Source organism: Patella vulgata, chromosome 1 (genome assembly GCF_932274485.2).
Source record: "Patella vulgata chromosome 1, xgPatVulg1.2, whole genome shotgun sequence".
Lineage (NCBI taxonomy): Eukaryota > Metazoa > Mollusca > Gastropoda > Patellidae > Patella > Patella vulgata.
Genome location: NC_065879.2, coordinates 82,433,756 through 82,460,845, shown reverse-complemented (window position 1 = coordinate 82,460,845; position 27,090 = coordinate 82,433,756). Strand labels below are relative to the sequence as shown.

The window sequence follows — 27,090 nt, the reverse complement described above, 5'->3', positions numbered from 1 at the left end:
TCCAGCCCCCCCCCCACTCCTAAAGACCCCTACGCACAAGCGAATTATTGATAGTTTGTGTCGAGTGGACGTCAAACCCCATTCCCCCTCTACCTCTCCGTACCTCTCTGAAAAATAAATTTGCTTCAAAGACATATTTGCAAATTCTCTCATGGCCAGATATTGCACTAGATGTATTTGTGTTTTCCACAAACAAAAGGGGGCGAGGCCGATCACACAAAGATTGCCTTATAATTGGCCAAGTTAGCATTTCATTGAGAGATCTAACAAAGGCTGGTAGATCCAGACTCTAACCCATATATGCCGTCTGCTATTGGATCAATGACGTCACGGGGTCAAAGATGGCATCTAAGTGTAATTTGGGTTTATATTTAGGCTCCGAGGAATTATTGTCAGACGGTCTCCAGAGTTTGCGATCCCGGCACTATAATGACAGGGGTCTCGATTGGTGTGTGCGTATTGCTGACATGTAAGTACTAGTTTAAACTTATCGTGTTGCATATTGACATTATAAATTTATTCTCTATTGGAATAAGGAATTTATTTCGTTCCATTAATTTATCACAATTATAACCAATTTAAGATGGTGGTACGTATTTACCGCCTTGTTCTTCCAGAAAAAGAAACGATAGGCAACTACATGTATAGGTTTTAATTTCGTTGCATATAGGCTATTATTAATATTCACATTATGAATTTATTCTCTATTGGAATAAGGTATTTATTTCGTTCCATTAATTTATCAGAATTATAACCAATTAGGTAGGCATTTTACCGTCTTGTTCTTCCAGAAAAAGAAACACTATAGGTTTTAATTTCGTTTTTCTTTAACCGCTGTTCGCCATAAACCATTTTTGTTTGCATACTAGCACTAGTTTGCCATTATAAATCTAACTTATATTCTATAGTAATGGAATAATGAATATAGTCCATTCCTTTAATTTATCACATTTAGAACCAATTTAAGATGGTGGTACGCATTTACCGCCTTATTCTTCCAGAAAAAGAAACGATAGGCAACTACATATGTATAGGTTTTAATTTCGTTTTTCTTTAACCGCTGTTCGCCATTAAATATCTCTCATATCATACTAGCCACTAGTTTACCATTATAAATCAAACTTTTATTCTATAGCAGTGAACTGAGTTAATTCCTTAAATTTATCACAATTATAACCAATTTAAGATGGTGACCATTCACCACCCTTGTTGCATACTGCCATTATAAATCTAACTTATATTCTATAGTATTAGAATTTCGTTTTTCTTTAACCGCTGTTCGTCATATAACTTATATTCTATAGTACTGGAATAATTAACATTCCTTTAATGTAACAGAATTATAACCAATTTAAGATGGTGGTCATTAACGATCTTTTGTTGCATACTAGTTGACTTATATTCTATAGTATTGGAATAGGGAATGGAGTTCATTCCTTAAACGTGCATTATGCAAGAGCAAAATCTGCTTATTACAAGTCTTTCTTTAGGCCTGAAATGTTATCTAAATTATCAATTAGACATTAATTAACTTATCCAGACCATAATAAACTCTCGATGTCAAGGCTAGCCTTCGATGTAGGCTGGATTAGATTCCTATATGCCGCTAACGGCCAAAGATAATTAAATCAGAAAAAGTGGATAATCGAGACTATGCTGTTTATATTAATGATTTTAGTAATGATAACCGAGACTATGCAAAAATTTCACCGGCTTCTTTCTCGGCTCATAGTGGATCAATTTGACTGAAATTTTCAGCAAATTACCTTTACACTATCTAGTTTTTAACTATTATAGCGAGAACTGCCATCTCTTTATCTTATCTCCCATAATGTATCTTTAAATTTATCACAATTATAACCAATTGAGGATGCTAGTGCAATAAGGTGAACAACTTGTCCACCTTATTGCACTAGTGGTACGTATTTACCGTATTGTTCTTCCAGAACGAGAACCACGGTGACCAGCTATAGGTTTCAATCTCGTTTTTTATAAAAACTTAAAACCGCTGATTGAGTACGTGCAAGCGAAGTATTGAAATAAAATTTAATCGTATGTTAGTCAAGAACTGACCTAGTTTGTGTCGCGTGGACGTTATCCCCCCCCTCTTTCTCTCTCTCTCTCTCTCTCTCTCTCTCTCTCTCTGTCTGTGTCCCTCTCTCTCTCTCTCTTAGAGATTCAACTTTCACAATATTTTAGTTTACAAGTGATTCCTCATTCGAGCAAATGGCTTTTATAGAATGTAACCAGGAATACAAAATCTAATATGTACCATAATATGAATGCATTCTTTTAATACTCTGTTATAATAATTAGAATATTGAATCCCAGTGATGTAACACATTCTGGGAATAGGAATTTATTTGAAAAGTATCTTTTGCCGTAATAAAAATCAACTATTTTGGTCTTATATTTATAAAGAACATTCATAGATAGGGCGAAATTTAATGTCTAAAATGTACCTAAAACAAGATTTTTGCTAGGGATAAAATGTCGGATATACCACTCTGCATGACGTATGTCCTTCTTCATTAGCTCAGGTAGGGCAGACAATTAAGATTTTGACGCCATTTTCGCCTATACCAAAATGCATCTAACACTTGTTTTTTTCTCCAAAACAAGTGGATTTTATATGCTCACATGTTTAACCCTTCCTGGGTCCAAAATATCACACTGTATGATGTATACCTGTCTTCGTTATCCCTGTTAGCACTGCGAAGTAAGACACTGAGTCCCATTGAATATTTGGAACGTTTTGGTGTTGCTTTACAATGACAAATTATGTCAAAAGATACTGATTTCTTTTAAAAAAATAATAAATGTATTGGTTTTCAAACAGGTTTATAATAAATTTATGACAAAATGCTCTTGAATGATTATGCTTTAACTTTTTGATGTTGCTCTATATTGCGAAAAATTATGTCAAAAGAGATTGTTTTTTAGAAAAATTATTACATTGGTTTTAAAATAGGTTTAGAATTTCATAATAAAAGGCCTCTTGTATGATTATGCTTTAATTTTGCTCAACAGAAATTAGACTATCCGTTTTAAGAAATCGTTTTAAACTTGAAAGGTGTACGTGAAAATTAAAATAAAATAAAAAGATATATATATATAAAAAGTTCTATAAAATACACAACTAATAAATCTGAGAACAAAATGTTAACCATGTAAGTAAATCGACAAAATTACACCTCTACTTGTGAACGTAAACCATTCACATTTTCAGATGAAGTATCCAATAAAAACAAATTTTTCCATGAAAAAAAAAAGAAGAAATATTTAAAAAGATAAAAAAAAAAAAAAAAATTAATAAAGTATAATTGTGATAGATTTCTTAATTAAACTCCCCAAACCCAACACATAACACACCCTTAAAACAGTTTTACCATTAGAGTGCCATCTTCTTAACATTTCATGTTAATAAAGAAATAATTGTCATTCCATACATAGTTTTTAATGTATTTTTTTATCGTTAGTCATTCTACAAAAACTAATACGTATCATGGGGGGTTGGATGGCCGAATGGTTAGCACGTGCGCGCTGTATCATAAGGTATGTCATTAAGTCAACTGGCGTGGTTTCGAATCCCCGGTTGTACGTGACAAGAAGTAGGGTCAACTGTCCAACCTCGTGGGTTTTCTCCGGGTCCTCCGATTTCCTCCCACTGCTGAAGACCCCCTACGCACAAGCGAATTATTGAAATAAAATTAAACCATATGTTAGTCCCGAAATGATCTAGTTTATGTCGAGTGTATTTACGACATTACCTCATATTTACCCTTTGTCTTTACCAGTTTGTTGTACTACAGCTCACTACCGTTAATATATCTACGACATATCACCATGGTGTTCACCATGTCTTACCACTTTGATACAGTACAAATTGTAAATCATATTAATTCTGCCCATGTTGTTTTACGATATATCACCATTTGTCTTTTACTAGTTTGATAAAGTACAAATTGTAAATCAGAGTAACTCTGCCCCTGGTATTTTACGATATATCACCATGGTGTTCACCATGTCTTTACTAGTTTGATGCAGTACTAATTGTAAATCGTATTAATTCTGCTCATGTTTTTACGATGTATCACCGTGATTTTTACCATTTGTCTGTACTAGTTTGATACAGTACAAATTGTAAATCATATTAGCTCTGCCCCTGTTTATATAATTACGACATATCATCATGGTCTTTACCATTTGGATTTACCATGGGATATGCTAATTGTGGGCCGGTTGGGGTGGTTCGGAAATTTCCGGAGTCCGCAATGACCACTTTAGATAAATGAGTATTTTACGGAATACTAACCCTAACCCTTTTTAGAAGACTGAAATTGGACCCAGTTTATCTTTTAATCCTTTTCAAAGAGTTGGGGTTAGCATTCCCCAAAATACTCATTTATATAAAGCGGCCATTGTGGACCCCGGCAATTTCAGAATCTCCTCATTTACCACGTGTCCTTTACTATATGTGCTTGATAAAGAGTAGGGGAAACTGTTCGAAATGTCGCACTATATGTTTAATAAACCAATGATTATGGTCAGTATAAAGCGTTGCTGTTTTTTTAAAATATGCTCTATCGCTAAATGTCACTCAAGGATTACTTTGTATTTGTATTCACCAGAGAAAAGGCGAGAGAGAGAGAAATGGGGTTTAATGTCCACTCGACACAAAATCGGTCATTTCGGAACTAACACATGGTTCAATTTTTTTTCAAGAATTCGCTTGCGCGTCTGGGGTCTTTGGCAGTGAGAGGAAAAAACCCACAAGGTTGGACAGGCCACCCTACTCCTTGTCACGTACAACCGGGGAATCACCAGTTGACTCAATGACAGACTTGATGATACAACGCGCACGCGCCAACCATTCGGCCATCCAACCCCCACTTGTGTTTACGAAGTTCCATTGGTTTATATTTATCGTTACATTTTGAAATGTCAATACAATAATACAAAATACTTTAGAAATCTTGAAAATGGTAGGAATTATATTTCTGACACAAAAGTTGCCTATAGACTTAAAAGGTCGGTAGGGGTGATGATTTTCCGTTTCAGAAAATAGCAAATTCCGTTTTAAGTATTTTTAATTCCGTTATTTTCCGTTTCAGAGCTGACCATATTCCGTTTTTTCGAGATAAAATGTTATTTTATGAATAAATGAATAAAACATCTTAAAATGCCTTTTATTACAAAACGGATCATTTTAAACCAATGATAACAAATGTTGAATTGTGAATGACTTGTAATGTTCAATGACTAGTTATTCTTTAAACCTGTTTCCCGAATTAAATAACAGAAAATTACATCTTGTGAGCTCGTTTCATCTTTTTAGCAGACGAAGCCATTTTTCTCAGCTGCTAGGTGTAGTCGCGATTTATCCAGACATCTTCGTAGTTACTACCGTTTCTTCGAGAATAAGGGCTGGATTCACAAGGCTACGGTATATTTCTGATGTCACGTGGTTAATGCGGGGATAAACACGAGTCACGAGCCCGGCAGTAAAATAAGAAGTAAATGAAACGATTTTTACTTTTATGAAGTGACAGAAGTTTTTTTTAAAGACATATATATACATTACAATGTTTAATTCAAGTTAAACTACAGAGTAATTTTATAATGGGATTACATGAAAGACGGGTTTTCGTTTCGATTAAAATTATGATTCCTAAATGATGAAATGAAAGTAGCGAAATACTAAAATAGACAGTAACAAAACCACGCGATATCATTCAATATTTCCGATTTTTATGAATAAAAAGATGAAATACTTGGATAACTGCAAAATTATTTTGAGTTTGTGTTTAGTATCAGCAAATATCGGCTTTTCCGTCTTTTTCCGTGTGAGATTTCAAATTCCGTTTTGAGTGGACAATTCCGCGATTTCCGCGTTTTTTCCGCGATCACGGAAAATCATCAACCCTAGGTCGGATTCTGAAACAACAGTTTGTTCATGTTGTTTTAACTTTAATGGTCTCTTATAAAAGGAACTAGCTATAACTGTGGTGGGTGGAAAACGCCCCCAGTCCACATAACTTCCGGGTCATGACCTCAGCCACAACACTAAACGTGGAATTTAACTCATGACAAAGAAAATAAAACGGAGTTTAATGTCCAAATATATCTTGCTAATGAGACGGGCATACGTCACGCAGTGTGCTATGAGGTAATTTTTGCCCTACTCTTCATCTGTGAACCTTGTGTTTTCATGCAGTGTTCAATCCCGTGGTTGGCCCGGAAAGTTACTCTGATTTCCAGCCAGGTTTAAATATTAAGGCCAACTGCAGATTTAGTCAAGGTTGCGAGATGTAAATAGGGTTAGGGTACGTGATTGTTGACGCGATTGTGGGTTAAGGTTAAGGGGAGGGTTAGGGTTAGCGCTAGCCCTGTTTACATCCCGTGACCTTTGACCAAATCTGCAGTTGGCCTTAATATTTAGACCTAACCGTGGTCTCCATATTATCGGTGATGCAGAACAGGACAGAGGGCTTGGCAATATGAACAGTGTCTAGTCCTTCGGATGTTACGAAAAACCAAGGTCCCATCTACACGTTATGGTAGGCCCCTATATACGTAAAAGAAAACTCTTGGCAGTTAGGACATACCTTATGATGCAACGCGCACGCGTTAACTATTCGAACTCCCACCCACACATCCCCCTTTTAAAAATAGATAAACATCTCATAAGCTCGCTGTGCACAGAAAAGTAAAACGTTAAACCCCATTTCATTTTATTCTTAAACTAAATACCGATAACTTTAATGTATCCTTTAAAATAGATGAATATTTTAAAAACAATCCGGGGCGACACAACATGGCTTTAATCATGTAAAATGTTGTACATTATGTGAAGAATTTCTAAGTTAAAAGTGTGTGTAAAAAATGTCAGTATATGTCTTGAAGGAAACGAAGGGCGTTGTAGGTAAATGCAATGCAATTTGATCTCCTTTATTCAAATAACCATTTTTATCTTTTCAAAGTCTACATATGTTTGATATGGAAGATGTGGGAGACTATAAACAGAGGTTGTAGGAGCAAATATATAAATTTCATTACCATGGGCAACTTGCTTTCAGATCGCGTCTAGATAATGCCCTTTTTCAACTCTTAAAGATACATTATGGGAGATTAGATTAAGAGTTGGCAGTTCTCACTATAATAGTTAAAAAAACAGATCATGTAAAGGGAAATTGCTGAAAATTTCAGTTAAATTGGTCAACTCTGAACCGAGAATTTAGCGATTGAATTTTGGGCCTAGCCTCGATCATCATTACTAAAGTCGGTAGGATAAAAAAACATAGTCTTGATTATCCAGTTTTTTTTTATTTAATCATGAATGAGCGTAGAGCAACAGATCGGATTATAATCCAGTAAATATTGCAGACTAGCGATGACATCGAGAGTTGATTATGGTCTGGATAAGTTAATTAATGTCTAATTAAACATGCATTATGCAAGAGCTAAATCTGCCTATTTCAGGTCTTTCTTTAGGCCTGAAATGTTATCTAAATTATTAATTAGACATTAATTAACCTATCCAGGCCATAATCAACTCTAGATGGCTGCGCTAGCCTGCGATCTTTAGTGGATTGTAAGCCGATTTACTGCATAACTTTCCTTCTCATTAAACGATTAAATGGATAATCGAAACTATGCTGTTTATCGTGCTGACTTTAGTAATGATGACCGAGGCTTATGGGAATTTCAGTCGCTTAGTTCTCGGTTCATAGTGGATCAATTTGAATGAAATTTTCACCAAATTGCCTTCTACCTTATATAGTTTTTAACTATTATAGTGAGAACTGCCAATTCGTTACCGAATCTCCCATAATGTATCTTTAACAATTTAGATAACATTTCAGGCCTAAAGAAAGACCTGCAATTGGCAGATTTAGCTCTTACATAATGTATGTTTAATAACATAACGTTATGGATTTACTACTTTTTGGTTTATTACATACAACGTTTCAGTACTCTTACAGGTATCTTTACCAAACAATATCCATAAAGTTGTGTTATTATGAATATTATACTTCTACTTCTAAATGTCAATTAAGGATAAGCCGAGAAAGTTCATCCAGATTTTCCGGCGTGGTTCCCCCTCGTCAGTGATGCAGGACAGAGGGCCTGACAAGGACAGATGTCTAGTCCTTCGGATGAGACGAAAAACCGAGGTCTCGTGTATACATTGGAATGCACGTAAAAGATCCCTTGGCAGTTGGAATTCGATATAAGAGTAGGCGATAGTGCCGCTGCCCGGGCAAAATTTCCCTCATAGCACACTGTATGGCGTATACCCGTCTTCATTAGCCCAGCATAGGAGCAGACCAGTAGGACGTTAAACCCCATTCCATTTCCATTTCCATTTCCAATCAGAGATAGTTTCCTCCCACTGCTAAAAAATCCTCAACAGATGATATAAACAAGCCAGTGCCACCAATAAGTGGTGGGTAAATCTTTTGATGGACTTCTTTTTAATCCAACTGAATCCACGCCAAGAAATAATTATCTACAGCTGATGTTTTGGTTTTGTTTTCTTCATAAAAAGTTAGATAATCCATTTGGGTGGCTTTAAGTGGATTTCAGAGGTACAAAATTAAATAATTGTCCGAAAAATGTGAGGTCGGCTGTTAGTTATCATTCGATATCCACATTACTTGCAGTTAAAGATGCATTATGTAAGATTTAGATAAACAGCCGGCCGTTTTTGCTATAATAGTCCAAAAACAGATAATGCAAAATGAATATATTGAAAATTTCATTTAAATTACCTTATTTGTAGTTTTGACAAGATGTGTGCATTGATTGTTTATTATCGTAACCACGGTGCTGGTAATTGAGTCTTAACATCGCTTCTCCATTTTTAAATTAAATCATTAAATGGCCGAACCGTTCTAATATACTTAAAATCAGAGTCATCCGATGGCATCGAGAGTTGGATATGATCGTGTCATGTTAATAATGTATAAGTAATAAATTATATAACATTTCAGGCCTAAAGAACCGCAATAGGCAGATTTAGCTCTTGCGTAATGTATGTTTAAGCTGTTTTACAATTTATTTATTTGCTCACATCAAATTACGCAAAACATAATATTACTTGTTTTAAAATATTTTGACTTTAAATACAGAGCTCGTGAGATCGCACACATATTTCAACAATATGTACACGCTTCATGTAAAGTGTGTTGTCATTAAACAAATACTGTTTTTATATAAAACCTCTTATTTTAATTTAATGTAAATAGAGAGAGAGAGAGAGAGAGAGAGAGAGAGAGAGAGAGAGAGAGAGAGAATTTAACGTCCACTCGACACAAACTAGGTCATTTCGAGACTAACACATGGTTCAATTTTATTTCAATAATTCGCTTGGGCGTAGGGATCTTTAGCAGTGGGAGGAAACCGGAGGGCCCGGAGAAAACCCACGAGGTTTGACAGGCGACCCTACTCCTTGTCACGTACAACTGGGGAATCGAAACCCCGCCAGTTGACTCAATGACAGACCTTATGATACAGCGCGCACGTGCTAACCATTCGGCCAGCCAACCCATCTTTAATGTAAATAGGACAGACTGACTCCTACTTTATCTATCTTAAGACACATACAGATGGCGACGTAAACTTTAAATCGTAATTTTACACTAAAGATGTTAAAGGAGGCAAGTCGTTTTTAACAGGAGCCATGGTGGCCCAGTGAATATGGCGCTTGCTCGCTAATCAGGCGTTCTCGGATTAGATTTTGGTTTTGGCCGAGAAAGTTCCTCGGCATTTCCCAGGCTGGTACCCCGTTGTCCGTGGTGCTGGATGGGGGACTGACAAGAAATGCGTCTAGTCGTTAGGATGGGATATAAATTCGAGGTACACTAGTGTATTCATTTGCATGCACGTAAAAGAACCGTTGCCTATAATGGGCAAAATTTCACAATAACACAACGCATAACGTATGCTCGTCTTCCTTAATTAGCCCAGTTGGTGAAGAAAATGGGAAGTTAAACTCCCATTCTGCACACAGAGAACTATCTACTTCGATGCTAGATCAATGCCGTGAATGGCCACCATATCCAATAATTAATATACTATTTTGTAATGCAGTTCTACTCCTTTTCACATTGGGGGGGGGGGGGGGTGGATGGCCGAATGGTTAGCACGTGCGCGCTGCGCGCTCTATTATAAAGCCTGTCATTAAGTAAACTGGCGTGGTTTCGAATCCCCGGTTGTACGTGACAAGGAGTAGGGTCGCCTGTCCAACCTTGTGGGTTTTCTCCGGGTATTCCGGTTTCCTCCCACTGCTAAAGACCCCTACGCGCCAGCGAATTATTGAAATAAAATTAAACCATATGTTAGTCCCGAAATGACCTAGTTTGTGTCGAGTGGACGTTAAACCCCATTTCTCCCTCTCTCTCTCCTTTTCACAACTGTCACAAACTCAAAAATTTTATTAAATGAAAGAGAGATAAATTTTTCTCAAAATTCTCTAAGTATACTTAGTGTTTTCGACTAAAATCATGGATTTAGTACTTAAAATGTCGGTCAACTAGCTTAGTGTCTGTTCTCAAACAGCGCTAATTCTAGTATGGTTTAGTATGGTTAAATCCCATTTCATCCTAACAATTTGTAACTGGCAAACGTCGACAGCAGTTTAACAAAATAAGATAAACAGGTGTTTTTATCATAGAATGAAAACACTTTAAATATAAACTGTAATACGATATTATTGAAATTAAGAGAAAATTGTAAATACCCCTAACAAGAGTTTAGACAAATATCAACGATAACGCACAAATTATGCCATATTTTAAGGTTGGCGTGACATTCTATTAGTAAGTGCAGGAGGACCGCACTACACACAAAACACAAATTTACAAGATAAACCCGCGGACAAGACAGAAAATAGACATTGCACCAAATAAACAAATTATCAAATCAAGTGAATGGATCAGGGCCAGTCGTAAGCGTCCATTGTCACTCAAAATGAAAAAAAAAAAAAAAAAAAAAAAAAATAATAATGATTTCCAAAACGAACTAATGCGACCGTCTCAATGGCAATAGTCTGCCAGTTGACGTTATGAGCCAGAACGTCAAACAATTTTAATAATAACTTAAAAATCGAGACTTTGTTAATTATCGTGACAGCGGTAAGAATGACAATCGAGGCTACATTGATTTTAAGACAAGTCTTTCTCGGCTAAGATTGATACAGGAAGAAAACAAACCCAACAAAATAAAACGAAATATTTAATAGTTGTACCGAATAAATAAGCATAAATTTAATATTATCACTTATATTTGAGAATAAATTTTAATCTGAAAAGAAAATCTAGGTTCTGTTGGGGGTGTGGGGGATATTTAATTAGCGGGTATTATATGCTAGATCCCAGAGGAAAATTTCAAATTTCATCCGAATTACATCTTTAACGCTAATATCGAAAATTAAAACATAAGGATAATAATTTTTTTTAAAGTTGTCGTTGGTGTTGATCAGGGATCTCATCCATCCCATATCTCGTTTATGTTGCTAATAAATGAAATAAAATGAAATGAAATGGGGTTTAACGTCCTACTGTTCTGCTCCGACTAGGCTAATGACAACGGACATACGTCATTCGGTGTGCTATGCCTCTCTCTCTCTCTCTCTCTCTCTCTCTCTCTGTTTATAAATTTATTAAAAAAAACCCCACGCTTTATAGGTGGTACTGGCTTGTTTATATCATTTGTCGGAGATACCGGATGTTGGGAAATTTTAACATTGTCATGGAACTGAACCATTTTTGAATTGATACTTTCAAAATATTGCACGGAGCTTGCAAAACCCTTAAATGACCGTCAGCGGCTTCTGTTCTTGTTTAAATCTTTTGGCGAACATGGCAATATCTTTTAAGTTTTTTTAATCGTAAATGTGGGAAACACTTGAAATATTTGACATGTTAGAAATATAATTTATTTATACATACAATGCACTCAGAAATTAACATGAAATTATATTTGTTTTAATTCTTCGCCACCCATACGTACTTCCGTGAGGTCATCAAGAATGATTCACACTAAACAGCACAAGTATGAAAGCATTCTTCACATACAGAACTATCTACTTTACTTAGAGAATAGATCTCTGCTCTGAATGGCCGCCATATTCAAAAGTTTGTATATTGTTTTTTGAAATGTAAGCAGAATAAATACTTCTCAAAGGTATACTTGGTGTTTCGACTAAAATCGTTTATGTAGGACGTAAAATGTCGGTCAACTAGCTTAGTGTCTATTCTCAAGCGGAGCTATTTGCAGACATACAGCGTAAGTTTAGTATGTGCTAATGATGACCGTTTAAAGCGGCAGTATGTCTATGAAAACCAGTATAATCAGGAGTTATTAATGTGCCTTTAAAAATACATTATGTACGATTTCGATAAAGAGCTGCCCATTCTTGATATAATAGTTCCAAAAAAGATAAGGCAACATGAATATATTGAAAATTTCATTTAAATTACTTTTTTGTTAGCCAAGTTATCACTGTTTGTAGTTTTGATAAGATGTGTGCATTGCGTATTTATTATTGTAACTTCACGTTACTGGTATATTCGAGTCTTAGCCTCGCTTCTTTGGTTTTAAACTAAATCATTAAATGGCCGAACCTTCCTAATCTAGTTAAAATCTCGAGCATCCGATGGCATCGAGAGTTGATTAGGGTCTTGTCATGTTAATAAATGTCTAATTAATAATTTATATAACATTTAAGGCCTAAAGAAAGACCTGCAATAGGCATATTGAGCTCTTACATAATGTATCCTTAATGATACTAATTATTGAATATATATGCCCGTCTTCATCAGCCCATTTGGTAAGAATAGTAGGAAGATGAACTCCAATTCATTTCAGATATAATACACACTATAGATATTGATAACCTGGTCATTCTTTATATCTTTATGTAGTTAATGATTATTTAACACTATTTATGCAATAAATATTTATATAACATATAATGATGGGATCTGAAAATAAGCTAGGGCATAAATTAACAAAAATATAAATACATTGTTTAATTATAAAATATATAAGGTTTATTAAACAAATAACCCTTCTCCCAGATATATCGTAATTTAAGCGGTGGACACACTAGCCGAATGATTCGGCCGAATCAATCGGCGTCGAAATTCGCCTAGTGTGTCCACTGTTTGATATATTCGGCCGAATATTTATTCGGGCGAATTATATTCGCCTGGTGTGTCCGCTTCGCCGAAGCATTCGGCCGAATATAGAATTCATTAGCCAATCACCACTCATATCGAGAAGTCACGTGATACAGTGAAGACATAGACGCCGCCATGTTTAATCATGTGACGTGAAAGGTGAGGCAATCGGCAGGTTGAATCGGGCGAAGCATTCGGCTAGTGTGTCCACCCATTCGGCCGAATAAAATTCGGCGCCGATTGATTCGTCCGAATGATTCGGCCGAACGATTCGGCTAATGTGTCCACTGTTTTAGATAGGTACATGCCAATTACAATCTGATTAAAATACAGATCTATATTTCGTTTCGTTTCGTTTCGATTGCCTACACTACATAAAGATCTGACAAGTTGTACTCAAAAGTCGTGCCAGGGTTAGTACGAGCATCTTTTGACCCTATGACATCAGACATTGATTAATCAATCAGCGTTGGCGTTTCTGGTGGTTCACCGTAACAGACCGTTTCATTGGCTTATCCCTCACTTTAACCAAAACGCGGGTTACATAACATCTCTTCCAGATCCTCGCGTAGTAAAGAAAAGTAAAACGAAATTTTGAACTATAAAAAACGAAACAAAATAGGATCTGTGATTTAATCAGATAGCGTGAGTTAATATCCAGAAGGTAGAATGATTAGCGACACGATTATCTAATATTGAGGAAAGGGCGTGCTAACAGACCGCAGTGGCTGAGCGAGTAAAGCTCCGGCTCACTGACCTGTAGTTCTCGGGCTCGGTCCCGTTGTTGGCCGAGAAAGTACCTCGGGGTTTTTCGGGGCGGGTTTCTCCTTGACATTGGTGTAGGACAAAGGATCTGGCTAGGACAGTGTCTAGTCGTTTAGGTTGGGCGAAAACCGAGGTCCTGTGTGCTTATTGGCGTGCACGCAAAGGAACCCTTGACAGTTGGAATTCGAAAAAAGAGTAGGACCATAGCGCGGCTATCCGGGGAAAATTTCCCTTATATGGCCTATGCCCACCTTCATTATCCCAGTAAGTGAAGAAAAGTAGGACGTTTTACACCATTTCATTTCATTTCATTTCATATTCATGAAAACCTTAAAAAACATGTATTTAAAAATATCTGAGGTATAGCGTTCTCATTAAATAAGTAAAACGTAGGCTCAATGTTTAATAAAATAACAGAACGTAGAACGTATTCTCAAATTTATGAAAAACTTGAAAATTAATGCTTGTGTTCCAGAAAACCCTGGAATACATATAGATAAAATTTTAATATAATGTTGTCATTAGAAAAAAGAAACACACATTTTAATCAAAAATAACATGAAATAGGAAGCATGTTCAAATTCCTGAAAACCTTCAAAGTAGAAAATTAAAAAAAATTTGCGATATAGTGTTGTCATTAGAAAATAAAAAGTAAGTAGGCCTGGGGTAATTTTTAATAAAATAACATATACGATAGCTTTAACGCCGTAAAAGCTTTAAAGACAGCCATTGTCACATCTGTTATGTGTTTTTTATTATTAACATTTGTTAGATATCAGGCACAAGAAACAGTTAGCGGTAATGTGTCTAAGTGTTCCACCTTTTTCACTAATATACAAAATGAGTAAATGACGCCTGCTTTAAACGGTTTTTATGACAACAATATGTGCACGTGTTCGTTTTGTATCATATTCACTGACAGAGCTTGCGCTATCTGTGATAAAATCTAAGTTATATATTTTGTGGTGGGGTTGGATGGCCGAATGGTTAGCGCGTGCGCGTTGCATCGTAAGATATGTCATTGAGTCAACTGGCGTGGTTTCGATTCCCCAGCTGTACGTGACAAGGAGTAGGGTCGCCTGTCCAACCTCGTGGATCTTTCCTCCCACTGTTAAAGACTCCTACGCACACAAGCGAATTATGGAAATATAATAGAACCATATGTTAGTCCCGAAATGACCTAGTTTGTGTCGAGTGGACGTTACCCCCCCCCCCCCCTTCTCTTTCTCTTGGCACTTTTGAAAACCATAGATATTCGTCGCCCTTACGCATAGTATGCAATTTCTGTGTCCAATAAGAGGGCGGGGAGAGAATTTGCCCGGGTAGACACTTACATGAATTTCAATCGTTAATGTACATTGATACATATCATCCCAAAAATAACCAATGCTGACATTAGTATTGAACGACTGCATTGGATAATCCTGAAAGTTATTCGGTGCAGAAAAGTTGCCCCATTTCAATTCATTTATGAAAAGTTCTTCTCAAATCTAATTTCCGAAACCCGGGTCCATTCTTATTGTATAATTACTTTATATTTTAATAACAACCACCAAAATAGAAGAAGCTTTCTGTTTATTTTTACTTTAAGTGAGGGAGAACATCTTTGTTAACCCCCTTCCCAGCGCCAATCCTGGACTAATAATTCGATCTTCTTAACATGACTGTGATTGAGTCAAGTGGCGTGGTTTCGATTCCCCGCTTGTACGGGGCAAGGAGTAGCATCGCCTGACGAACCTTTTTGCTTTTCTCCATGTCTTTCGGTTTCATCCAACTGCTAAAGACCCCGATTCCCCGCTTGTACGGGGCAAGGAGTAGCATCGCCTGCCGAACCTTTTTGCTTTTCTCCGGGTCTTTCGGTTTCATCCAACTGCTAAGACCCCTACGCAAAAGCGAATAATTGAAATAAAGTCGAACCATATATTAGTCTCGAAATGAACTAGTTTGTGTCAAGTGGACGTTACCTCTCTCTCTCTCCCTTCCTCTCAATATAACTGCTTGTATCATCGATTATTTCATAACGACTTGCATAAACGTAATATCATTATCATGTGCTATTTTATAGTTCCTTCACTTCCAGGAGAAGCCTGAAGTATGGTCGACATATGGACATCGTTTTAATTTTGTGCACGCGATGACCATTTGACGCAGAGTTAGATCATTCACATTGTCTGTAAATATGGTAAATTTAGGTTACAATACGCGGTGCCATAAAGTTCACAGGATTTAAACTTTAGACACAAGTCTTAGAATTAAAAAAAATAAGCTTTTAGACTCCATTTTCTTTCACACTCAAAAATAAGTTAAAACGAAAATGAGATGAAATAGGGTTTAATATCCTACTTTTTTGAACGATCATTAGGGGACTTTTGCCCAAAACTTCAACTAATTCCAACTGCCAAACCCTCCTTTACGTGCACACGGACGTGTACACGGAACCGCCGTTTTTCACACGATTAGATGCCGTTCCTTAGCAGGCCCTCTGTCCAACATCACTGACAAATGGACACCACGCAGAAAAATCATGAGGTATTTACTTTTAAATAAATGCCTCATGATTTGTCTGCGTTAAAACTAACACCCTGCTTGAACCCCAGTTGTCGAGCAAGCTCCTTAACCACTGAACCATCGTGGTTCATATACAATGTGTGTTTACATGTCAGTCTAAAGTTACGCATTGCATTCACATTAATGTTTCTATTTTATTTCCAGGTTTAGCTGAACTATCCTTTGGCTACCGTTCTCAGTACAGCTTCAGTTCCTGGTCATCAAGAGGGAGCCCTGGGTATGGATATAATTCTAAAGGACGACAACCAGGCTTTGGTGGTTTTGGAAGCTTTGGGAGTCAAAATGGAGGCATGTCAAATTACAGAACTAGTCAGAGGTATAGCTCATTAGCTACTGCCTCTGCGCGATCGTCTTATTCCAGTAATGGTGCAAGGGCTTCGGCAGAAGCTTCCGCTTCCGCATCGGCATCCGGTAGTTCGGCTTCGGCATCATCGAAGGCATCGGCAGGACAGCCACAAGGTAGGTCGGTCAATGTTTTCATTATGCGTAACTGGCATATGCAATTGAAGAGCTCCGGGGAAGAACGATCTAAGTCACCTTTTCAATGAACCCCAGTTAATGACGCCACCTGGTAGCAAATTGTAGCAAATTTCTGTGGTACAATCTATTTCAGATAAAAATGATCGGAGTCACATCGAACCAAGGCCCTTCTGAAATGGCCTCCCGGACAAATACAAGTCCATCGTGCCCTTTACTAACCATAATTTGCCTTTAAAGTTAAAGTCAGTTGTACTGGTAATTATGGTTCGTATTAAACATCATTTTGAAGTTGTAATTAAACCTACTTGTTGTTCTGTTCGCGTTAAACATTCTCGTCCAAAAGTCTGTTCTGCCTTTTAGATCGTTCTTCCCTTGGACTCTTCAAATATATATATAATATAATTTACTGTCCTAAAAATAACAATATACATGTAAAAACATCAGACCCTTTAAGAGTTACTAGTGATGGACAACAATTAGATCTACAATATTTACTATTGTTGGATATGATCTACATTTTATAAATATGCAATCACTTTTCAGTGCCAGGTGACAATGGAAATGGACGTAATGGTTATGATTCTTCCGCTAGCATGGTACCCCGTCCAGGCTATCAAAGACCACCACAGGCAGTGCCTAGACAAGGTACCACTAAAGGAAATGGAGGCCAACGGTCACCATTAGAGCAAGATGCTCAACAAAGACCTCAGTACCCGGATGTAGCGTCAACCAGTCAACAGTCTAATGGAAAGGGGGCACAGGGCAGTAGTCCCTACGGCCAATCTGCAGGATCAGCAAATAATCAACAAAGACTCGCCAATGGTCAAGCCGGACGGCCCCAGTACCCGAGTGCAGAATCCGACAATTCTCCATCAAGGCGAGATGCTCCAATTCCTCAAGCCGCAACCCCCTCGCCGGTAGCAGCATCACGACCTTGCTCCTCCAGCTCACAGTGTCGTTGCTGTCGATGGTCATCAAGGTAATTTCTCGATTCAAATTAAGGGCGACCTCCAATCCTCCAGTAATTGAAATCGGATATATGAATTTGTATACAATCCGTGTGGCTATTATTGATACTTCGTGTCTTTTTAAGTTATCACTTTATTATATCTACACTTTTGCGCAGGTGCCCGTGAAATCACAAAGTCTTTCATTGAGTCAAAGGACGCAGTTTCGATCCCTCGTTTGAACGTGACAAGGAGTAGGATCGCCTGTCCAACCTCGTGGGTTTTCTCAAGATCTGGTTAAAATCATGCTGTAGGTTCACGTTCACTTTTCTGCACCGAAAAGGCTAATGAAATCAGGAATGCACCATGCAGTGTGCTATGTAGGTAATGTTACCCGGATAGCGAAGTGGCCGCCTGTCGTCTTCAAATGCACGGACATTTTGTACCATCTGAAGACTACACGTTGTTCTGCATCAGTCAATAGCGGGAGCGGTGATGGAAAACGTCCTGTTTAGTGAAACAGTGTCTCATCAGTATTTGATAAATATATACCATGTTTTTACATTTCAGCCAACAAGAAACATCAACATCATGTGATAAACCCAGATATGTAATGGTTGATGTAACTGTTTGTCTAAGAACACAGAATGGTCGCTGTCTACAAACAGGCACTGAGCAACGGTTAGATATATCACACTTATTTTACGATAATCATGATATACACTATAATAATACAATGTTTGGTAAATGCTTTCATTTTCATTTGTGAGTTGTCTTCCTTGTTCAGAGATTTTTGAGATACCAAACTTATATTACGATGGCATACACAACTCGCTGGCATAATACTAGGTTTGGTAAAATTGTCTCCCTTGTTCTGGGTATGTTGTGGTAGAATTATTTTGCGATAATCATGACACACGCAAGAATAATGCAGTGTTTGCTAATGGTTCCTATTGGTCGTTTGTGGATTGCCTCCCTTGTTCTCGGGTTCATTTTTACAGTTTGAGTAACGACTGTATTACATGGCTCGGGATTATACAACACAGTGGACCCTCCATTTACTTGGTTTAATAATACATTTATTGTTTATTACTTGCAGTGTCCGTGTGTGGCGCGCCTTGTCCGCGGGTCTGTCGTCTCTGCTGGGTTTATGATTATATGTAATAGAAATTAAATATAGATTAAGATATGCATCTGTTTCTGAAGATTATTCTCTCCGTTTTAGTTATCATTTGTGTCTTTGTTATGTTTTTCAGGCAACAACAAAGCGGCACTGAACGCGGTACGTGTTCCTCTACTTTGACATCTCGACAATGTGCTTCCTGCTGCCCACAAGTTTCTTTTTCATTTACTTGTTCACCAGCCCAGCCATCTTCTCGACCATCTCCCAATGGCTATCCGCGACCTGAAGACAGGCCAGCTGGTGCCTCCGACCGGCAACCTGGTGCCTCCGACCGACAACCTGGTGCCACCGACCGACAACCTGAAGATGATAGACGACCTGGTCAAACACAGTATGGAGGTCAACCAGATGATTCTCGACGCCCTGATTCGACAGGCTACGGGCGGCAACCGGAAGATACTAGACGCCCTGATGCGACAAGCTACGGGCGCCAACCGGAGGATTCCAGACGTCAACCTGAAGTTGACCAACGCCGGCAAGAGGAAGATAGTCGCAGACAAAGGGAAGAGCGCGAACGGTTAGAAAAACAGCAACTTGAGGCTGAAATGGAGAGATACAGACAGGAATCTGAAAGAAACAGGCAGCAAGAATCGGAACGACAAGCAGAATTGGAAAGACAGAGCCGAGAAAATGAGGTGATGGAGAGACGACGTCAAGAAGAACAGCGACGACAACAAGCGGCGGAGCGGCAACGGCTAGAAGGCAATATGGACAGTCAAAGGGACTACCAACAACGACGTCAAGAAGAACAGGACAGAATTCGACAACAACAAGAAAATGAGAGGCGACGTGCACAAGAGGAGGCAGAATTTGAAAGACTAAGACAAATGCGATCGGAACGAGAAAAACAGGCGAGTCAAAATAATAGAGGTGGACAACAAGTCGGATCAAGTCTGTCTGGACAAAACGGGGCACAACCCAGTGGCGCTTCTCGGCCTACAGCTGATGCAGGGGAGTCAAGTAAACGCGAATCACAATACGCCTACTCCTCCAATACCAAATCTAGCTCTAGTTCCAGTTCAAATGTACAACAAAGTGGGAGAGAGACTGTTACAAACCAAAGGGCTCCTGTAGATTATGGGCGACGAAATGGATACGGTCAAAACGGCGATAGATCCAGTTACCAGCCCAGCGCTGAGATTGATAGACGAAATGGATACGGTCAAAACGGCGGTAGATCCAGTTACCAACCCGGCTTTGAATCTGATAGACGAAATGGATACGGTCAAAACGGCGATAGATCAAGTTATCAACCGAGCGCTGAATCTGGTGGACGAAATGGATACGGTCAGAACGGCGCTGCATCTGGTTCTACAAATGGAAATCGTTACCCAACAGGACAAGCTTCGCAGCGTGGAACCCCACAATGTTGCACTTCTGCTACACCCAGTAGATCAGGATGTTGCGTTTCGTTCTCCGTTAACTTTAGACCAAGTTGTTGTTCTTCACAAAATGGCGAGCCCTCAATAAATCAGCCACCAAGTTACCAGCAAAATGGAAGGAGATCCCCAAACACCATGGCATATAATCCAAGTCGATCACGTAAAGAGAGGTCTCATCCAGAAAATCCGAGAGAGCAATATGGTCAAAGGGCAGGATATCCAAGTCAATACGCACCCGAGGAGGAAAAGGCTGGATATGGAATTCCCCAGTCAAGTTCCAAGGGTGAAAAAGCAGGATATCCAACGCCCGCACCAAGACTAGAAAAGGCGGGATACCCAAGCCCCCGACCTGCTCCAAGGCAAGAAAAGGCGGGATATCCAAGCCCCCGACCTGCACCAAGGCAAGAAAAGGCGGGCTATCCAAGCCCTCGACCTGCTCCGAGACAAGAGAAAGCGGGATATCCAAGTCCCCAACCTGCACCTAGCCAACAAAAGGCTGGATACCCAAGCCCCCGACCAGAAAAGGCAGGATATCCAAGCCCTCGACCTGCCCCTAGACAAGAAAAGGCGGGATATCCAAGCCCCCGACCTGCACCAAGGCAAGAAAAAGCGGGATATCCAAGCCCTCGACCCGCCCCAAGACAAGAGAAAGCGGGATATCCAAGTCCCCAACCGTCACCTAGACAGGAAAAGGCTGGTTATCCAAGCTCCCAACCAAGAGAAGAAAAGGCGGGTTATCCAAGTCCCCAACCTTACCCAAGAGGAGAAAAGGCTAGTTATCCAAGCCCACAACCGGCTCCACGAGAAGAAAAGGCTGGATACCCAAGTCCCCAACCAAGGGAAGAGAAGGCCGGATATCCAAGTCCCCAACCTTACCCAAGAGAAGAAAAGGCTGGTTATCCAAGCCCACGGCCTGCTCCAAGAGAAGAAAAGGCTGGCTACCCAAGTCCCCAACCAAGGCAAGAAAAGGCCGGATATCCAAGTCCCCAACCCTACCCAAGAGAAGAAAAGGCTGGTTATCCAAGCCCACGGCCTGCTCCAAGAGAAGAAAAGGCTGGCTACCCAAGTCCCCAACCAAGGCAAGAAAAGGCCGGATATCCAAGTCCCCAACCCTACCCAAGAGAAGAAAAGGCGGGATATCCCAGTCCACAGCCTTACCCTAGAGAAGAAAAAGTTGGTTATCCAAGTCCCCAACCCTACCCAAGAGAGGAAAAGGCGGGATATCCCAGTCCACAGCCTTACCCTAGAGAAGAAAAAGCTGGTTATCCAAGTCCCCAACCCTACGAAAAAGAAGAAAAGGCTGGATATCCAAGTCCCCAACCTTATCCAAGACAAGAAAAGGCTGGATATCCAAGTCCCCAACCTTATCCAAGACAAGAAAAAGCTGGCTATCCAAGTCCACAACCTGCTCCACGGGAAGTAAAGGCTGGTTATCCAAGCTCCCAACCTTATCCAAGACAAGAAAAGGCGGGATATCCAAGTCCCCAACCAAGGGAAGAAAAGGCTGGATATCCAAGTCCACAACCTGCTCCAAGTCAACAGAAAGCAGGATATCCGAGTCCACAGCCTGCATCAGAAAAGGCTGGATATCCAAGTGCTAGTTCTTCATATGGAAATGGTTACCCAAGTTCCCAGTATGGAAATGGTTACCCAAGATCCCAGTCAGGAAATGGCTACCCAAGATCCCAGTCTGGAAATGGTTACCCGAGTTCCAATGGTTACCCAAGTTCTCAGTATGGTAATGGTTACCCAAGTTCCCAGTATGGAAATGGTTACCCAAGTTCCCAGTCTGGAAATGGTTACCCAAGTTCCCAGTATGGAAATGGTTATCCTAGTTCACAAAGCGGGAGAGAAAGGTCTGGGTATCCAAGTTCTAGCTCATATGGAAATGGTTATCCTAGTGTCAGTTCACAGTATGCAAATGGAGGTCAAAGGACTGGATATCCAAGTTCCGGTTCTCAATATCAAAACGGAGCCCAAAAGGCTGGATATCCAAGTCCCAGCTCCCAATATCAAAACGGGGGACAAAAGGCTGGATATCCAAGTGCCAGTTCTCCATATGCCAATGGCGGGCAACAGGCTGGATACCCGAGTTCCTCATCTGATAATGGAAACAGGGGACCCAGTTCCTTAGGTGCAAATGGAGAGCGAAGTTCAAGTTCAATTTATGGAAATAGATATCCGAGTCCTAGTTCACAATATGCAAACGGAGGACAAAATGGAGGACAAAAGGCTGGATATCCAAGCCCCAGTCAAAGTGGTGGACAAAAGGCTGGATACCCAAGCCCCAGTCAAAATGGAGGACAAAGGGCTGGATACCCAAGTCCCAGTTCACAGTATCAAAACGGGGGACAAAACGCGGGATATCCAAGTCCGAGCTCCCCATATCAAAACGGAGGACAAAAAGCTGGGTATCCAAGCCCCAGTCAAAACGGGGGACAAAAAGCTGGATATCCAAGTCCAAGTTCCGAATATCAAAACGGAGGACAAAAAGCTGGGTATCCAAGCCCCAGTCAAAACGGGGGACAAAAAGCTGGATATCCAAGTCCAAGTTCCGAATATCAAAACGGGGAACAAAAGGCTGGATACCCAAGTCCCAGTCAAAAGGCTGGATATCCAAGTCCCAGTCGAAACGGAGGAGAAAAGGCTGGATATCCAAGCCCCAGTTCACAATATCAGAACGGAGGACAGAATGGCGGATACCCATCCCTAAATTCACAATATCCAAGTCGAAGCTCGCCATATTCCGGTGGACAGAACGGGGGATACCAAAGTTCCCAGTCCTCCAGTTCATCCTATAGAAATGGGGCGCAACAATCTCGGTATTCTAGCAGCCAACAAAGCTCTCGGTATTCTAATGGAGGATATCAAAGTTCGCGAAATGGAAATGGGGGTGCTTCCCAAACTTATCCAAGTCAGCAGTATGGAAATGGAGGACAACAGTCTTCGGTCGCGTCTTCTTCGTATTCAAATTGTTGTGCTTCATCATCTCGGGTGCGTGACAGTTGTTGTGGATCGACGAGGATGATGGGTCTATCTGCGAGTTGCTGTTCCACGTCCAATGGCGGTATGACCACCAGACCCAACTGTTGTTCGCCATCGGCTTCTATGACAATGTCCTGTTGTTCCAGTTCTGGCTTCGGTGGAAACTGCTGTTCGAGATCCAGTCAAGGATCCAGGTCCAGATCGTGTTGTGGTTGATAGACAAAGACGTTATTAATTCTACTAGCTTTTTACCATTAATTTAACTGTTGTCATGTACATGTATGTTTGTATGAAAGCCCATGATTATGTGAAGGGTATCATTCTTTCCCTGACAATTTTTATTTTTATATAATTATTATTATTAATATATACTTCTATTTGTTAAAATGGAGACGGTTTTGTAATTATACGTATGTTCAAATATCCATTATGTCTTAGTTTGATTTGTAATCGGTGACTCAGTGGGTATTGACTGAACACCCCCCCCCCTGGACTTCGCTGTCTGGAAAGCGTCTAGTATTGGCCGAAGATCTATATACATCACTGTCATCATGATAACGATCCCTAGACAGCAGGACAATTCCCATTATGTGGAGGTTAATTTGCAACAAGGGCAGAATCCTGGAAAGCGTCTGGTCGTTCGCAGGGGGAGAGAAAATGAAGATTCATCTACTTCACTGCCACCACGGTTCCCTGACAATAGGACAATTCCCGTTAGGTCTTAGTTTGATTATAACAAAAACAGGAGCTTCCAAACTGGCTTCCCTTTGTAGTAAGGAAAGGGTTCTGGCAAGGACGGGACATCTGGTATTTTGGAAGAGACTGAAAATCTAGATCCTTCCGTGGGCCTTGGCAGTTGGGTTGGGATTCTGTGAAGAGTAGGCTAAAATGACCCATAGCACAATGCATAGCTTATACCCGTCTTCATTACCACTGTTAGGATAACTAGAATTTATATCTATCCGGCAATAAATATGTTGGTGGCGCGGTGCGTATTACGCAACTACCGGGTTCCCCTGGATCACTCTCAAGGATGTAGCGGGTTCCAGTATGGTTTCACCTTGTCATACGGTGGGTCCTACATCGGTACAAAACGGTGGGCCCTACATAGGTACATGACGGTAGGTCCTATATAGGTACACGGCGGTGGGTCCTACGTTGGTGCATGACGAAGGGTCCCACATAGGTGCATAGATGCATGACGGAGGGTCCTACATAGGAAAGTCATTCGAATGGTTAAAGCAAATCAAGGACTCCATTAACTGCAGGTTAAAGATCCCCTATGACAAAATTCCCCCATAAACACACTTAAGAATTCTGAATGGTGCAGAAACGTAGGACGGAGGGCCCTACACAGGAAAGTCGTTCGAATGGTTAAAGAAAAAACAAAGTCCCATGTTTTCCATTGACAGAACGTTAAAGATCACCCTTGACAAAATTTCCCCCATAAGACTCTTCAGCATCCCGGTTGGTGCTGAAAAAGAGGACGTTCAACCCTATATGCTTTCCTGAATGGTTTGAGGCAGTATGTGCTTATGGAACACCCGGCTTTACTTTTCGTTTAATAAGATCAAAATTTGTGTTGTAGCTTTTTACCCCCCCCCCCCCCTTGTCGGTGATGCAAAAAAAAAAAATACCCGTTTATACATTGACATGCACGTACAAGACCCCTTGGCAGTTGGAATTCGATATAAGAGCAGGCCTTAGCGCCGCTGTCCGGGCAAAATGTCCCTCGTATGCCCTTCTTCATTAGCCCAGTCGGTGCAGAAAAAAGCATGAGGTTAAACCCCATTTCATTTCTGTTCGTTTTATTAGTTTAAACATATTTTATTGACAAATATCAAAAGGATTGAGCACAAGTTTCAAAAACTTAGAAAAGCCCTTTCCATACATATAAATGATAGACAAAATTTAATACAAACAAGATTGCGAAATAGTATATAGAATAATAAATAATTTACAAGTAATATAAGTAAAGTCAGATGAATTATATCGCAAAGCTCTATATAAAATAAGTGAAGAGGTGATAAAGAGAATATAAAATTATATTTAAAACATTGAAAAATAAAGTTTAATAAATGGGATATAAATGAACTGTTCCATGTATTTTAAAAAAAAAAAAAAAAAAAAAAAAAAATTGTTTGTTTGTATTAACCTTTGTCGTTTTATTGACAGAGATTATATTGTCAAGTCTGTTGGTGGGGCCATTTGCATACGAAAAATATAGCTGTTGGAAAATTCTGATAACATGACGTCTAAACTTTAACCCCATCTCCAACCCTAGCCAATGAAACTCGCCACAAAACCAGTTTGACCTTTGCTCAGCAGCAAATTTAAATAATGCATACTAATGTGATTGGTTAATACATTTTCAAAAATGCTATGCGGGGAATTTTGCATGGATTGCAATTTATGTGCCAGCGTGTACACCAACCCTCTTTCTCTCGTCCCAACCGAACGTCTAGGCCGTGTTACTTAGCAGCCCCCACCCCTCCAAACCACTGACACAAGGGAAACCCACTCGAAAGCCTTACTCACTGAACCATTGTGGCTACCTATTTAATTTAGAAAAAATGCTATGCGGGGAATTTTGCATGGATTGCAATTTATGTGCCAGCGTGTACACCAGCCCTCTTTCTCTCGTCCCAACCGAACGTCTAGGCCGTGTTACTTAGCAGCCCCCACCCCTCCAAACCACTAACACAAGGGAAACCCACTCGAAAGCCTTACTCACTGAACCATTGTGGCTACCTATTTAATTTAGAAAAAAATATGAATTAATACACCTGTTGTTTAGAGGAAATTGGCACCACTCCAATACTAATACTCTCAACAAAACCTAAATACCACACCAGAACAAGAGGGTTAAACCGTTCTATGTGTGAGTTAGTTGTATTTTACGTCCGCTTCCACCGAGGTGATATCGCAATTCCATAGCCCTATTTATCTGCCGGCTCAATTCCTTCACAAAGTCATCTTCAATTGCCTTGGTTTGTAGCATCACCCACGGTCTCGGGAGGGGGTAGGGTCTTAGTAATGACTCGGGATTTTCCACAGTCTGATTTGCCCTTGTCGGTGATGCACGGTGATGACCCTGGCAAGGAAAGGCGCAAAGTCGTTCGCATGGGAGCAATAACTGATGTACCCGTTGAAGTGCTTGTACAAAAACTTGAAGAGTATAGTCAAGTGGAAATGCCGGTGCCCGGGCAAAAATTCACTGCATGACGTGTATCAGTTTTCTTTAGCAAGGCAAGTGCAGAACAGTAGGACGTTAAACCCAATTTAATTTCATTTACTGTGAGGTATGTGTGCTTGTGGTAATACCCTTTCTTAATGTTGATTAGTGTGTGGTTACTTTGATATCATGAATTGCGGTTTAACGTCCTACTGTTCTGCTCCGAACTGGGCTAATGAAGATGGACATACCCCTTGCAATGTACTATGAGGGACATTTTGCCCGGATAGCGACACTACGGCCTACTCTTATATGAACTGTTATGGATTATTTTACGTACACGCCAATGTGAACACGGGACCTCGGGTTTTCGTCCGATCCGAATTTGTCAAGTCCCCGTCGAAACACTTTGGTTTAT

General features: G+C 39.7%; 1 protein-coding gene across 1 annotated transcript; it reads left to right on the top strand.

The window, feature by feature from the left end:
- The first annotated feature begins 339 nt into the window (after positions 1–339).
- Positions 340–23,911, top strand: LOC126824011 (hornerin). Its single transcript, XM_050553107.2, has 5 exons — positions 340–469; positions 16,665–16,979; positions 17,544–17,979; positions 18,518–18,628; positions 19,204–23,911. Exons 1-5 carry the CDS (start codon positions 430–432, stop codon positions 23,711–23,713), a joined length of 5,412 nt encoding a protein of 1,803 aa, XP_050409064.1. The 5' UTR covers positions 340–429; the 3' UTR covers positions 23,714–23,911.
- Positions 23,912–27,090: the final 3,179 nt, after the last annotated feature.

What these genes read in the sequence shown, in the direction of transcription:
- LOC126824011 (XM_050553107.2), top strand. Translation starts at nt 430, where the DNA reads ATGACAGGGGTCTCGATTGGTGTGTGCGTATTGCTGACAT. An exon ending in TGTGTGCGTATTGCTGACAT is followed by an intron (nt 470 to 16,664) that starts GTAAGTACTAGT and finishes TTTTATTTCCAG; the next exon opens with GTTTAGCTGAACTATCCTTT. An exon ending in ATCGGCAGGACAGCCACAAG is followed by an intron (nt 16,980 to 17,543) that starts GTAGGTCGGTCA and finishes ATCACTTTTCAG; the next exon opens with TGCCAGGTGACAATGGAAAT.